The 12,830-nt window shown below is 48.1% G+C and overlaps 1 protein-coding gene across 4 annotated transcripts in view; it reads left to right on the forward strand.

Moving 5' to 3' along the window:
* The window catches only part of LOC139262893 (organic cation/carnitine transporter 2-like), a 162,750-nt gene that overhangs the window by 127,923 nt on the left and 21,997 nt on the right, over positions 1-12,830 (forward strand). For 3 of the 4 annotated variants that reach the window (XR_011592991.1, XR_011592990.1, XM_070878149.1), the window contains exons 7-8: positions 4,307-4,521; positions 7,544-7,726. Coding sequence is in view for 2 of the 4 variants with exons in the window: in XM_070878149.1 (XP_070734250.1) it covers positions 4,307-4,521; positions 7,544-7,726 (398 nt within the window). In the remaining 2 variants the exon portion in view is untranslated. Of the gene's footprint in view, positions 1-4,306; positions 4,522-7,543; positions 7,727-12,830 lie in introns of those variants that run through there. The other variant, XM_070878150.1, reaches the window with a different exon arrangement.

Genomic DNA, 12,830 nt, shown 5'->3' on the forward strand with positions numbered 1-12,830 from the left:
TTCAGTATTGTAGCTCCCCTCCTGAGTGCTCCAGACATCTAAAGTGCTGCTTGAGCACAGTTATTGTTTTCTGGACCCCATTGCATGTGTCTCTGCTCTGGTTGTATTGCTTCTCGGCCTCTGTGTGAGTATCACGCAGCGGGGTCATCAGCCAGGTGGCTAGGCCATATCGGTTGTCACCAAGCATCCAGCATTGTCCTTGTGGCTGACTCTTAAACATGGAAGAGACAGCGCTCTCACGCAAGATGTGAGCCTCATCAAAGCTGCCCGGACATTTGGCATTCACTGACATTATGATCTGGTTGTGGTCGACTACTAGTTGAACCTCCAGAGACTGAAATCCTTTTCTGTTACGAAAAAGCTCTGGGTCCTGAGAAGGTGCCCGCATGGCGATGTGAGTGCACTGTATTGCTCCCTGCACCTTGGGGAACTTAGCAATGCGGTAGAATGCTCCAGCCCTGTCAGTCTGAGCCTCCATGGTCATGGGGAAGCTGATAAAGTCCATCCTTCTCGCATACAGGGCCTCCGTGACCTGTCTAATGCAGCGATGGATTGCATGGTGAGACAGAGGGGAAATCGCGGCGTGGAGGCTTGAAAGGAAACGGACGCGTAGAAAGACAGTGCCGTGGTGACCTCGACCTCAACTGACACTGAAGTCCTGATGGCAGGCTGCATATTTGGCCTGATGAGCTCACATATTTCATTGATCACCACCTTGTGGAAGCACAGTCTCCGAAGGCAGGTGTGCTCGGACACATCGAGGTAAGACCTCTTCTCCCTGTAAGTGCGGGGTATGTATGGTCTGGACCTCTTCCTCATTCTGGCACGTCTTAAATTGGGCACATAATGATGTGCATCGGACTTTGAGCAATTTGCACTCTGCAGCACCTGTGTATTAATCGATGCAGGCTGAGAAATGATTGGTCCCATTCCAATGAAAGTACAATAGCGATTGATCAGAAGCAATAATTTCCACACTAAAATACACCTACAGTCAACCCCAATCGTGTAGAGTCTGAAAATATGTCTGTTGAGATGGTCACTTCATCTGAGAAGAACTCCAGAGTCAATCCAAACTCCCCCGAAGTTGAAGCAGCCTTTTGAATGAAGCGACCTGCGATTTTGAAAATGGCACCCACACTGCTGTGATTCGTTCAGAACAGTTCCACTTTTTCTGAGCGGTGTTTTGGGTGAGCGATATTATGGCAGAGATGTGTGCGAGATGGTGAAAGTGACGCTGGGCATTAGTTTTGGCAAATGTGATCTTTACGACAAAAAAAAGTGGGCGGTAGGTATTATTGAATCTCAGCGTTAATTACGTGCGGAAAGTAATGCTGGGCGATATTATGGGCGTTGGTTTCGCCCATTCTGATGATTCTGCCCAAAAGAAGTGGGCGGGCAGTATTACTTCTTCCCGGCGTTACGTACATGGGGAAAGTAACGCTCGGCGATAAGTGTCCAAAAAATGGGCATCAGTTTATATTTTGTGGCTAAATGGGCGATATCTGGGCATTATACCTTATTTCAGCGGTAAAATGGATGTTAAGTGGGCGTTATGCATGCAAAAAAAGTGAAAAATCTAGCCCAATAAATATGCAAAGTAACTGAGAGATGATGTAATGCAAAATAGTGTGACAGAATAGGGTTACTTAAGGATATTACAATTGAAGAGTGAAGAAAATAATGCAGTGTATCAAGCCATGTAAAAATGAAAGTATAACACCAATGGGAATACTTTCATAAATTTAAGTAAAAGTAAAAAAATTATACATCTAGCACTGAGAATAGGAGAGAAGGAACTCGCTTGCCCAGTCTCTCAGCTTCTGAGTTGATCATTGGCATCCCTTATGTTATGCTGCCCCTTGAGCCAATGGAAGGATAAATATTGGAATGGAAGGATAAATATTGGAATGGAGTGATACATACAGGTATTGTGTACAGCGTTTGATTTTCCCAAAAAGTTCCATAGGGCCCAAGTTTCCACAAGAAAAAAAACGGGCGCCCCTCCGAGCTGGGCGCCCGTTTTTCGCGCCTAAAACGGCGCCTAAAAAAATCTTCGGTATTCTCCACTGACTTACAGATCCTGTGGCACTCGGCGCAGCCGGCACGAGCTGTGGGGGGTGCAGAGCCAGGTCCCTGCGCTGAAAACAGTGCCGGGACCTCTGCACATGCGCGCTACAGTCGGCACGCAAGTGCAGTAGCTCCAGGCGCCGAACTGTGTGGGAGGGGCCCGAAGCACGCAGCCCCTAGCCCTGGCCCAATGGCCTCACTGGGGCTGCGTGAATGAGGCTCCTCCCACGGCCAGCTCCTGCTTCCTCCCGACCCGACTCGACTCCCGCTCCCCCCCACCCCCCCCCCCCCCCGCCGACCAGACCCCACCCGCTCCCCCCCCCCGCCCCGACCCGACACCCGCTCTCCGCCCCCCCCCCCCGCCCTGACCCGACACCCGAGACCCGCTCCTCCCCGCCCCGACCAAGACCCGACACCCGCTCCCCGCCCCGACCAGAGACCCGCTCCCCGCCCCGACCCGAGGCCCGCTCCCCCCACCCCCGACCCGACCCGACACCCGCTCCCCCCCCCCGCGACCCGACACCCGCTACCCCCCCCGACACCCGCTCCCACCCCCCCGACACCCGCTCCCCCCCCGACACCCGCTCCCACCCCCCCGACACCCGCTCCCCCCCCCGACACCCGCTCCCCCCACCCCCGACCCGACCCGACACCCGCTCCCCCCCCCCGCGACCCGACACCCGCTCCCCCCCCCCGACCCGACACCCGCTCCCCCCCCCGACCCGACACCCGCTACCCCCCCCGACACCCGCTCCCACCCCCCCGACACCCGCTCCCCCCCCGACACCCGCTCCCCCCCCTCCGACACCCGCTCCCCCCCCCGACCCGACACCCGCTCGCCCCCCCGACCCGACACCCGCTCCTGTTCCCCGACCCCTGTTCCCCCCCCTCCTCCCCCCCCACCCCTCCCCCCCTCTTTCCCCCATCCCCTCTCCCCTCCCCTCTCCCCTCCCTCTCTCCCTCCCTCCCTCCCTCCCCTCCCTCTCTCTCTCCCTCCCCTCCCTCTCTCTCTCCCCCTCCCTTCCCTCCCTCTCTCTCTCTCCCTCTCTCCCTCCCTCCCTCTCTCCCTGCCTCTCTCCCTCCCTCCCCTCCCTCTCTCTCTCTCCCCCTCCCTCCCCTCCCTCTCTCTCTCCCCTCTCTCCCTCCCTCTCTCCCACCCTCCCTCTCTCCCTCCCTCCCCTCCCTCTCTCTCTCCCTCCCTCCCTCTCTCCCTGCCTCTCTCCCTCCCTCCCCTCCCTCTCTCTCTCTCTCCCCCTCCCTCCCCTCCCTCTCTCTCTCTCCCTCCCTCCCTCTCTCCCTCCCCTCCCTCTCTCTCTCCCTCCCCTCCCTCGCTCTCTCCCTCTCTCTCTCCCTCTCCCTCTCCCTCCCTCTCTCCCTCTCCCCTTCTCTCTCTCCCTCCCTCTCTCTCCCTCCCTCTCTCCCCTCTCTCCCTCCCTCTCTCCCCTCTCTCCCATCCTCTCTCTCCCTCCCTCTCTTGCTCAGCGGCATGAACAGCTGCAGAATTCTCCCTGGCTGAAGCACTTTCACACAGGTAGGAAGATGGTTTATTTAATCTTTTCTTGGCTTATAAATGTTTATTCAGGTTGGATTTATTTGTATAATATTTGTAGAAGTATAAATAAGGATTTATTGTCGAATTTAATGAGTTCCCTTCCCCCCCACCTCGTTCTGGATGCCTAATTTGTAACCTGCGCCTGATTTTTTAATGTGTAGAACAGGTTTTTTCAGTTCTACAAAAATCTTCACTGGCGCCATTCTACTTTAGTTTGGAGTACATTTTCACTGTGGAAACTTTCAAATCAGGCGTCAGTGGCCGGACACGCCCCCTTTTGATGAAAAAATTCTGTTTTAAACTAGAACTGTTCTACCTGACTAGAACTGCAGAAAAAAAAATGTGGAGAATTGCGATTTCTAAAATAGTCCGTTCTCCACCAGTTGCTCCTAAAAATCAGGCGCGAATCATGTGGAAACTTGGGCCCATAGAGATGCTGATGTTTCTCAATGGAGAGAAGGCTAGTTGCCTGCTGGGAATGTTCCAGTTCACCTAATATTTTGGCATTAATTCAGAGTATGGAGAGCAGATCTGCTGCCTACCCTCTTGGTGGGAAATGATAGGTAGAACACGGAGCACAAATGAGGGTGAAAGAAAATCCTAGTAAATCCAGAATGAAAAAAGGTGTGGGTGAGGAAAGTTTAAAACATCGTTTTACAAGAATATTTTACCGTTTTGTTGCAGGATGATTCTAGCAATTGGATACTTTGGCCTGTCTTTGAGCACACCCAATCTCCATGGAAATGACTACTGGAACTGTTTCTTCGCTGGTGCCATCGAAGTTCCAGCCTATATAGCAGCTTGGCTTTTTCTCCAGAAGTTTCCCCGCAGGTTCAGCATTTCAGGCTCACTTTTTCTTGGTGGAGTTGTCCTGTTCTTCATCCAGCTCATACCTTCAAGTAACTTTTTACAATGTAGCTAAAATGATCATAACCTGTCTTTCGTTAAACATTTTAAAGTAGGATGTCATGATGAATTGAAATATATAGATGGTGTCATCCTGGAGATGTTAGCATTCTGGCACACTGTTCCAAAATCTATGAAGACCCATCACAATTTCACTGATTGTAGCTGTGTTGTAAGGATGAGGTGCTGAGAGAAGAAGCATAAGGGAGGGAAAATTGGTGTGTTACTAACCCCAGACCACCCCTGTACACCCCATACTTTACTCCACATCAGGATTGGCAGAAGAGCTCAATTGTCTAACCACCCTTTCATCCCTCATTATACAAATCCCTACATTTTACCCAAAGATCAGCTGAATATTACTTTAATGTCATTGCAATTAAATACCAGAATTGGAGCCAAGACACTCTTAGAATATGACATACATAGGCTGGAATTTTCCCATCAAAAAACAGGTGGGTTTGGTGGGTGGGGGCAGTTAAATTGTTAACAAATGTGAATCCTGATCTGTTCCCACCCCCAAGCCACTCACGGCCTCTTTTTCCGGTGGCAGGACGGGGGAACAGGCGACCAACCTGCTGCCAGGGGCCATTATGTCAACTTAAATATTGTAATGAGGCTGGAAGCCTCTATTTTCCCCTCCATTTTGAATGTAACTGCATGAGGACGGGTTTCACATAATTTGTAAAAAACGGCAGTTAAACAAAGGCGGGGACTGCTGCATCCAGGAGGTAAGTGGCTTTATACTTACCTCCTTGATCTACAGACCTGACTATACCCACCGCGATTAAACCTCCCCACCTCACCCCCTCCCCAACGAGGCCTCCGATTGGCTCCTGCCCCAACCCCTCCCCCCAATGACGATGATGAGGCCAGCCACGATCCTCCAATAGCTGGCCCCGATCCTCCAGCAACCCGCGCCCCCCCGGATCTCTGGCCTCACACCCCCCTCCCTTCAAAATCCCCGACCATCTCCCATCGCTTGCCGATCTTAAAACCCTCCCTCCCCCCCCCCCCGCCCCCCCGATCCTCTCTCTTTCTCTGCCTCCCGATCCTCTCCCCCCTCCCCCCCGCCGCCTCCCAGTCCTCTCTTCCCCCCTCCCCACTCTTGATTCTCTCTCTCCTTCCCCCCCTCCCCAAACGATCCTCTCTTTCCCCCTCCCCTAGATTGCCAACCCCTGCCAATCCTCTTTCCCCCCTCCTCACTCCCTCCCTCCTGATTGGCAACCCCTGCCGAACCTCTCCTTACCCCCGCCGCCCAACTGATTGCAGATCCCCTCCCCTGGACCGACCCCTCGCAACTCAGGCCTACCCGCCTGCAGCAAAGCTGCCTCTCAAGCTGGCTGTCTGCGGGCGGGAAACTGAGGCCTGGCATTCAATTTAGGCCCTGCTGGTAAAATCGGCAGTGCCTGTGGGGAAACTTGGCCTCCCATTCACTGCGAATGTGACCATGATGCATTATTCTTCCTCATCCTCCTCAATCTCCATGCAGCCTTTGACATTGTCAACACACCATCTTCCTCGAACACCTCCCCTCTGTCAACTCACTCCATGAAATATTAGCTAAAAATTTTAAAACCCTGGAATTAAGGCATGACAAAAGATGTATATTTAAAAAATAATAATTTTATCTTTGTTTATAACTGACTTCAAGTATCAGCAAATTAGCCTACTCCTGCAGCTATTTTCTGTTTCTATGACCATAGCAGTAAGGGAACATCACTACATTTAGTGCTATGAGGCAACCTAACCAACAGAATATGGGAATTATCTTTGTTTCAAGAGCTATGCCAGCCACAGTCCTCTTTTCTGAAGGATTTATTGTAGATCCCGTCTAGCTGTAGACTATTTCCCTTTATACCCCTTATCACTGCTATGTGACAACTCTGCTGTAACTCCCTTTTATTTCTCAGCTTTCCCATGATCCTTATTACACTTGTCTGACCTTTGACACAGCATATTTTTCACTTTATGAACTCTAGGAGCCATTTCACTGACACACCTCAACATTTGTTAGGATATTTTCACAGACCTCAGCATTTTGCGAGGTTATTTCCACGCTACCTTACTTGTTTTTACGAGCTACTTTCTTACACAGAACATCTGTTCAGATATTCCAAAATATTCATTAGCTATTTCAAAATATTATGGTTTACAGCTACATTATTGGCCCAGAAATTCCAGTAACTGATCAATGAACAGCACCCACCATTAATTAGACTTGCCCGTTTAATCGGCATGATATTTTGTATGGCAAGTTGCTATAAGTGGGAGATCAAATAGGTGCAGCGCCTTCTACAGGGCATCTGGGACCTGAGTGAACAACTGTGTATCTCCTTAACCAATCAGATTAAAAGATTATGAAATGAACAGTGCAAGTTCTGAACAAGTAAGTATGGGTTAGAATGCAGAGTAATTATTTGCACCGCATTTTTGCGTCTCTGCTCCTGCACGTCTGGTTGATACTACGCACTCAATCCGGTTGCGCATTTGCAGTACCCAACGTTGCTGTGGCTCCGGCCTGCACTGCCGCATTTCTTTGGCTCCGTGCAGAGAAGGTCAGGGATCCGTTGATAACCGGGTGGGGGCAGAGGGGACTGTAGGGGTGGGGTGGGGGGGGGGGGGGGCGGAGGAGAAGGGATCAAATGGGGGAGAGGAGAGGGGATCATTGGGGGTGTGTGAAGAGGATCGGAGGGGGAGTGGATAGTGGATCCAAGAGCAAGGTAATTATAACACCAACATTAAGGAGCCCATTTTCTGAATGCTTTCAATGCAGAATCTCCTCCATTAGGAACATATATCGGTAAATTGTGGATGCATGCTTTTCCATCCATTAATTTTAATGGATAGGGACCACCACCATTAATTCCCAACATGTACTCCTAGTTGGCAAGTACCAGAAGCATGTATTTGAAACATCAGCCATTTGTCAAGTGTGTGACAGGATTATATAGACAGATGCTTGTAAGCCAGTGCAACTTCCATTAAGTTTATGGTTACATGTGCTTTTTCTAGATCTTTCAATACTTACGACAGTGCTAGTGATGATTGGAAAATTTGGGACCACATGTGCTTTCTCCATGGTTTATGTCCACACAGCTGAGCTGTATCCAACTGTAGTAAGAAACATGGGTGTCGGAGTTAGCTCGATGGCCTGCAGGCTGGGCAGCATCATCTCACCTTATATTTTTTATCTTGGTAAGATAATAGTTTAACTTCTATATGTAGGTAGAATATAAGGACATTTCTGGCATTATTCCGATACCTACCAACCATTCCCGAATCAACACCCATTCATGTGCACGTGGTGTAAATGAAGAGATGAATGAAGCAATAAATATGCACAAAATGCTGTACTCCCTTTTCAGAACAACATAATCTCTCTCCTACCATCCACTGTTCTTTATCCCACTTTCTGAGACTAAGAGTAGTGGCATCTGAGGAGAAGAATTATTGCAATGAATGTCTGTAGAAACCTGGGTGAATTTTTAAAAATGATATCTTCATATTGTGATTATCTTCATTATGAAGAAGTGACTTAGCAATAATAGGAGTCCTTTCAATTAATCAGAACGTTTGAAAGCCACTCACAGTACTGCAGCTCAACCATCTCATTACCAACCAGAACCTGACGGCTCTCCTAGCTTCTCCATCTCCCCTACCTCCCTAGTGTCCAGGAGTTGTAGAGCTTCCTCCTCATGTCTACTGAAGGGCTTGTTTGTTATTGTTCATCCATCTCTGTTACTTTATAGTGCACTGATTATGGATGACCTTTTCCTTTGCAAAGCTATAGAAAGGCTAGTAATGAATTCAGAATTTAATTTCACCCTGGTGCCTGCAAGCATTCCATTGTGAAACTATTATCAAGTGCAAGCAATGCAGCAATCTCTTCACTTTTCACTCAAATGCCACCACCTTTGATCTCAGAAGCAAGGTTAGGAACAGTAGAATGGCAGGTTCGGAACAGTAGAATGGCGGGAAAGGAATGTGTGGGTGTGGTGATGTAGCATTGACTGCCTACGCCACCTCTCCCATCGAAATGTCACAGTGATGCAGTATCGGAATGTCTCTAAATTTAACCAGTAGGATAATTCTGATACTTCCTGTATCCATTAGAACAAACACATGTACTTAGTATGCATTAATGTATAATCATTTATATGTTGGCACTAATCAAGCATTGACTAACTTTGTCCTGTTAAAATAATAATCTGTAGCAAAGTCATAATCACATTCATTCTAAATTAATTTGTGAATGTGCTCCCCATAGCACACAGAGAAATCTTCCCCCATTGCAAGGAAAGCAGCATGGGTATTCCACCAAGTCTTGTCTTGCTAGAAATGTTAGAGGAAGTGCAACAACAGAAATGGCCTGAGAGGTCAGAAGCCATAGAGGGAAGACCTCTAACACCCTCTACTATCCTAGCCAGCTTGACTATAACAAGCAACAGAGCTACTTTGACCTTGCAATGTGTAAAAAGGCGATGTCATATTATGGAAGTTAAAAATTTGTGCATCTCCTAACCGACTGGGCAATTCTAATTTCCCAGGATACTTACCCACCCTGGAGCCATCGGGAACTGACTGTTAATTTTAACCTGCTGTGCTGACCAGGGGACAACAACACCTGCCTAAAGCTGACAAAGTCTTTTTTTACATGTTCTTGTCGGGTCATGGGACTGTAATTTTAATTAGATATCCCGAAAAGGAAATTTTACTGCCAGGCAAAGACCATGAGGAAGACCACGTGGCCAGAAACGTGTAAACAGGTAAATTATTTTAGTTTCTGTGTGGGGCCAAGAGGAGCAGCTCCTCCAGTCTCAATTCGGAAAACTTGGGCCTTACCTGCAACCCTTCCCCCTCCCTGACCCAATCATGGGACACCTGCTGGATGGATCCGGCAGCCCATCCTACCACTTACTTGCTGTCAGCCGGTATGGCTTGAAAATACTCCCAGCCATTAAAGTACCCGTACCCCGGAGCTCATTTCTGGAGCAGCAGGTGAGTCTTGAACTATCCTGTAACATGATTACAGTTTGGTTAAATGAGCCTCTGAGCTCTGACTTGCATTCCACATTCCTTGTCTAAGCCTTCTAAATCTACTCGATCACTTCATTGTACATATGATGAGAGTAATTTTAATCCCCAAGAAAGGGTGGGTTAAAAATTTGAAACCTGCCTTCAACCTTCAACACTTCCGGTTTTAACAGAGGCGGGATGGGGGCGAGCGACCGATCTGTTCTCTGGAGGTGAGTCGGTCACTAAAATCTTAAGGAGGCTGCGTGCCTTTATGTTAACATTTTTTATTTTTACCTAATATTGGCCAGATTTCCCAGAGCGACAGGATCCCGCAGGTAAAAGGAGGCGAGAAGGGTTGGATCCATACGTGCATTTACAGCACTGCTTGTGGGCCAGGAGTAGGTGTGTTTCCTCCAGGCTCAACAAGCACAACTCTGTACCCCTTTCACGATCTCCGACTCCCCACCCACCCGTGATTTCTGACTCCCCCTGCGATCTCTGGTATCCCCCCACGATCTTCGCCCTGCCCTTCCTCCAATCAGATCGCCGACTTCCCCCACTGACCTGTTATCTGCTCCTCGGAGGCCCGACAGATCCACTGAAAAATGTAAGACATTCTGCAGTTAATTGCAGGATTTCCAGGAAACCTTCACGCCTGGGTTTCCCATTCTGAAATCCGAGCTTCCGCTCTCTTCACGGCCCCACTTAAATATTGAGGCCAATATAGAATCATAGAAAATTATGACATAGAAGGAGGCCATTCAGCTCTCACACACTTAGCACTGCTGCAAGCCTCACCAGATGTCCATGTCTCTTGACTTCCAACTGCTCTTGGTGCCATTGTATCTCTTGCTAACATTCGACATGGGATACTTGTCTGTCTTTTTGTCCTCCCGAGCCATTACTGCCAGTGAATTTACAGTGGCCCACAAATTGTGGTCCAACCTTGATCCCCTTAGCCGTAACTCTTGAATATATCCAATGAACTGGCATCAACAACTCTCTGCGGCAGGGAATTCCACAGGTTAACAACTCTCTGAGTGAAGAAGTTTCTCCTCATCTCAGTCCTAAATGGCCTACCCCTTATCCTAAGACTGTGTCCCCTGGTTCTGGACTTCCCCAACATCGGGAACAATCTACCCGCATCTAACCTGTCTCGTCCCGTCAGAATCTTGTATGTTTCTATGAGATCCCCTCTCATCCTTCTAAACTCCAATGTATAAAGACCCAGTTGATCCAGTCTCTCCTCATATGTCAGTCCAGCCGTCCCGGGAATCAGTCTGGTGAATCTTCGCTGTACTGCCTCGATAGCAAGAACGTCCTTCCTCAGATTAGGAGACCAAAACTGAACACAATATTCCAGGTGAGGCCTCACCAAGGCCCTGTACAACTGCAGTAAGACCTCACTGCTCCTATACTCAAAATCCCCTAGCTATGAAGGCCAACATGCCATTTGCCTTCTTCACCACCTGCTGTACCTGAATGCCAACTTTCAATGACAGATGAACCATGACACCCAGGTCTCACTGCACCTCCCCTTTTCCTAATCTGCCACCATTCAGATAATATTCTGTCTTCACGTTTTTCCCGCCAAAGTGGATAACCTCACATTTATCTACATTATACTGCATCTGCCATGCATTTGCCCATTCACCTAACCTGTCCAAGTCACCCTGCAGCCTCTTAGCGTCCCCCTCACAGCTCACACCGCCACCCAGTTTAGTGTCATCTGCAAACTTTGAGATATTACACTCAATTCCTTCATCCAAATCATTGATGTATATTGTAAAGAGCTGGGGTCCCAGCATTGAGCCCTGTGACACTCCACTAGTCACTGCCTGCCATTCTGAAAAGGACCTGTTTATCCCGACTCTCTGCTTCCTATCTGCCAACCAGTTCTCTATCCATGTCAGTATATTACCCTCAATACCATGTGCTTTGATTTTGCACACCAATCTCTTGTGTGGGACCTTGTCAAAAGCCTTTTGAAAGTCCAAATACACCACATCCACTGGTTCTCCCTAGTCCACTCTACTAGTTACATCCTCAAAAAATTCCAGAAGATTTGTCAAGCATGATTTCCACTTCATAAATCCATGCTGACTTGGACCGATCCCGTCACTGCTTTCCAAATGCGTTGTTATTTCATCCTTAATAATTGATTCCAACATTTTCCCCACCACTGATGTCAGGCTAACCGGTCTATAATTATCCGCTTTCTCTCTCCCTCCCTTTTTAAAAAGTGGTGTTACATTAGCTACCCTCCAGTCCATAGGAACTGATCCAGAGTCGATAGACTGTTGGAAAATGATCACCAATGCATCCACTATTTCGAGGGCCACTTCCTTAAGTACTCTGAGATGCAGACTATAAGGCCCCGGGGATTTATCGGCTTTCAATCCCATCAATTTCCCGAACACAATTTTCTGCCTAATAAGGATATCCTTCAGTATCTTCTTCTCACTAGACCCTCGATCCCCTAGTACTTCCGGAAGGTTATTTGTGTCTTTCTTCATGAAGACAGAACCAAAGTATTTGTTCAATTGGTCTGCCATTTCTTTGTCCCCATTATAAATTCACCCGAATCCGACTGCAAGGGACCTTCGTTTGTCTTCACTAAACTTTTTCTCTTCACATATCTATAGAAGCTTTTGCAGTCAGTTTTTATGTTCCCGGCAAGCTGCTTCTTGTACTCTATTTTCCCCTCTTAATTAAACCCTTTGTCCTCCTCTGCTGAATTCTAAATTTCTCCCAGTCCTCAGGTTTGCTGCTTTTTCTGACCAATTTATATGCCTCTTCCTTGGATTTAACACTATCCTTAATTTTCCTTGTTAGCTACGGTTGAGCCACCTTCCCCGTTTTATTGTTACTCCAGACAGGGATGTACAATTGCTGAAGTTCATCCATGTGATCTTTAAATATTTGCCATTGCCTATCCACCGTCAATCCTTTGAGAATCATTTGCCAGTCTATTCTAGTCAATTCACGACTCAAACCATCGAAGTTACCTTTCCTTAAGTTCAGGACCCTAGTTTCTAAATTAACTGTGTCACTCTCCATGCTAATAAACAATTCTACCATGTTATGGTCACTCTTCCCCAAGAGGTCTCGCACAACAAGATTGCTAATTCGTCCTTTTTCATTACACATCACCCAGTCTCGGATGGCCAGCTTCCTGGTTGGTTCCTCGATATATTGGTTCAGAAAACCATCCCTAATACACTCCAGGAAATCCTCCACCGCATTGCTATCAGTTTGGTGAGCCCAATCAATATGTAGATTA

Source organism: Pristiophorus japonicus, chromosome 4 (genome assembly GCF_044704955.1).
Source record: "Pristiophorus japonicus isolate sPriJap1 chromosome 4, sPriJap1.hap1, whole genome shotgun sequence".
NCBI classification, from domain to species: domain Eukaryota; kingdom Metazoa; phylum Chordata; class Chondrichthyes; family Pristiophoridae; genus Pristiophorus; species Pristiophorus japonicus.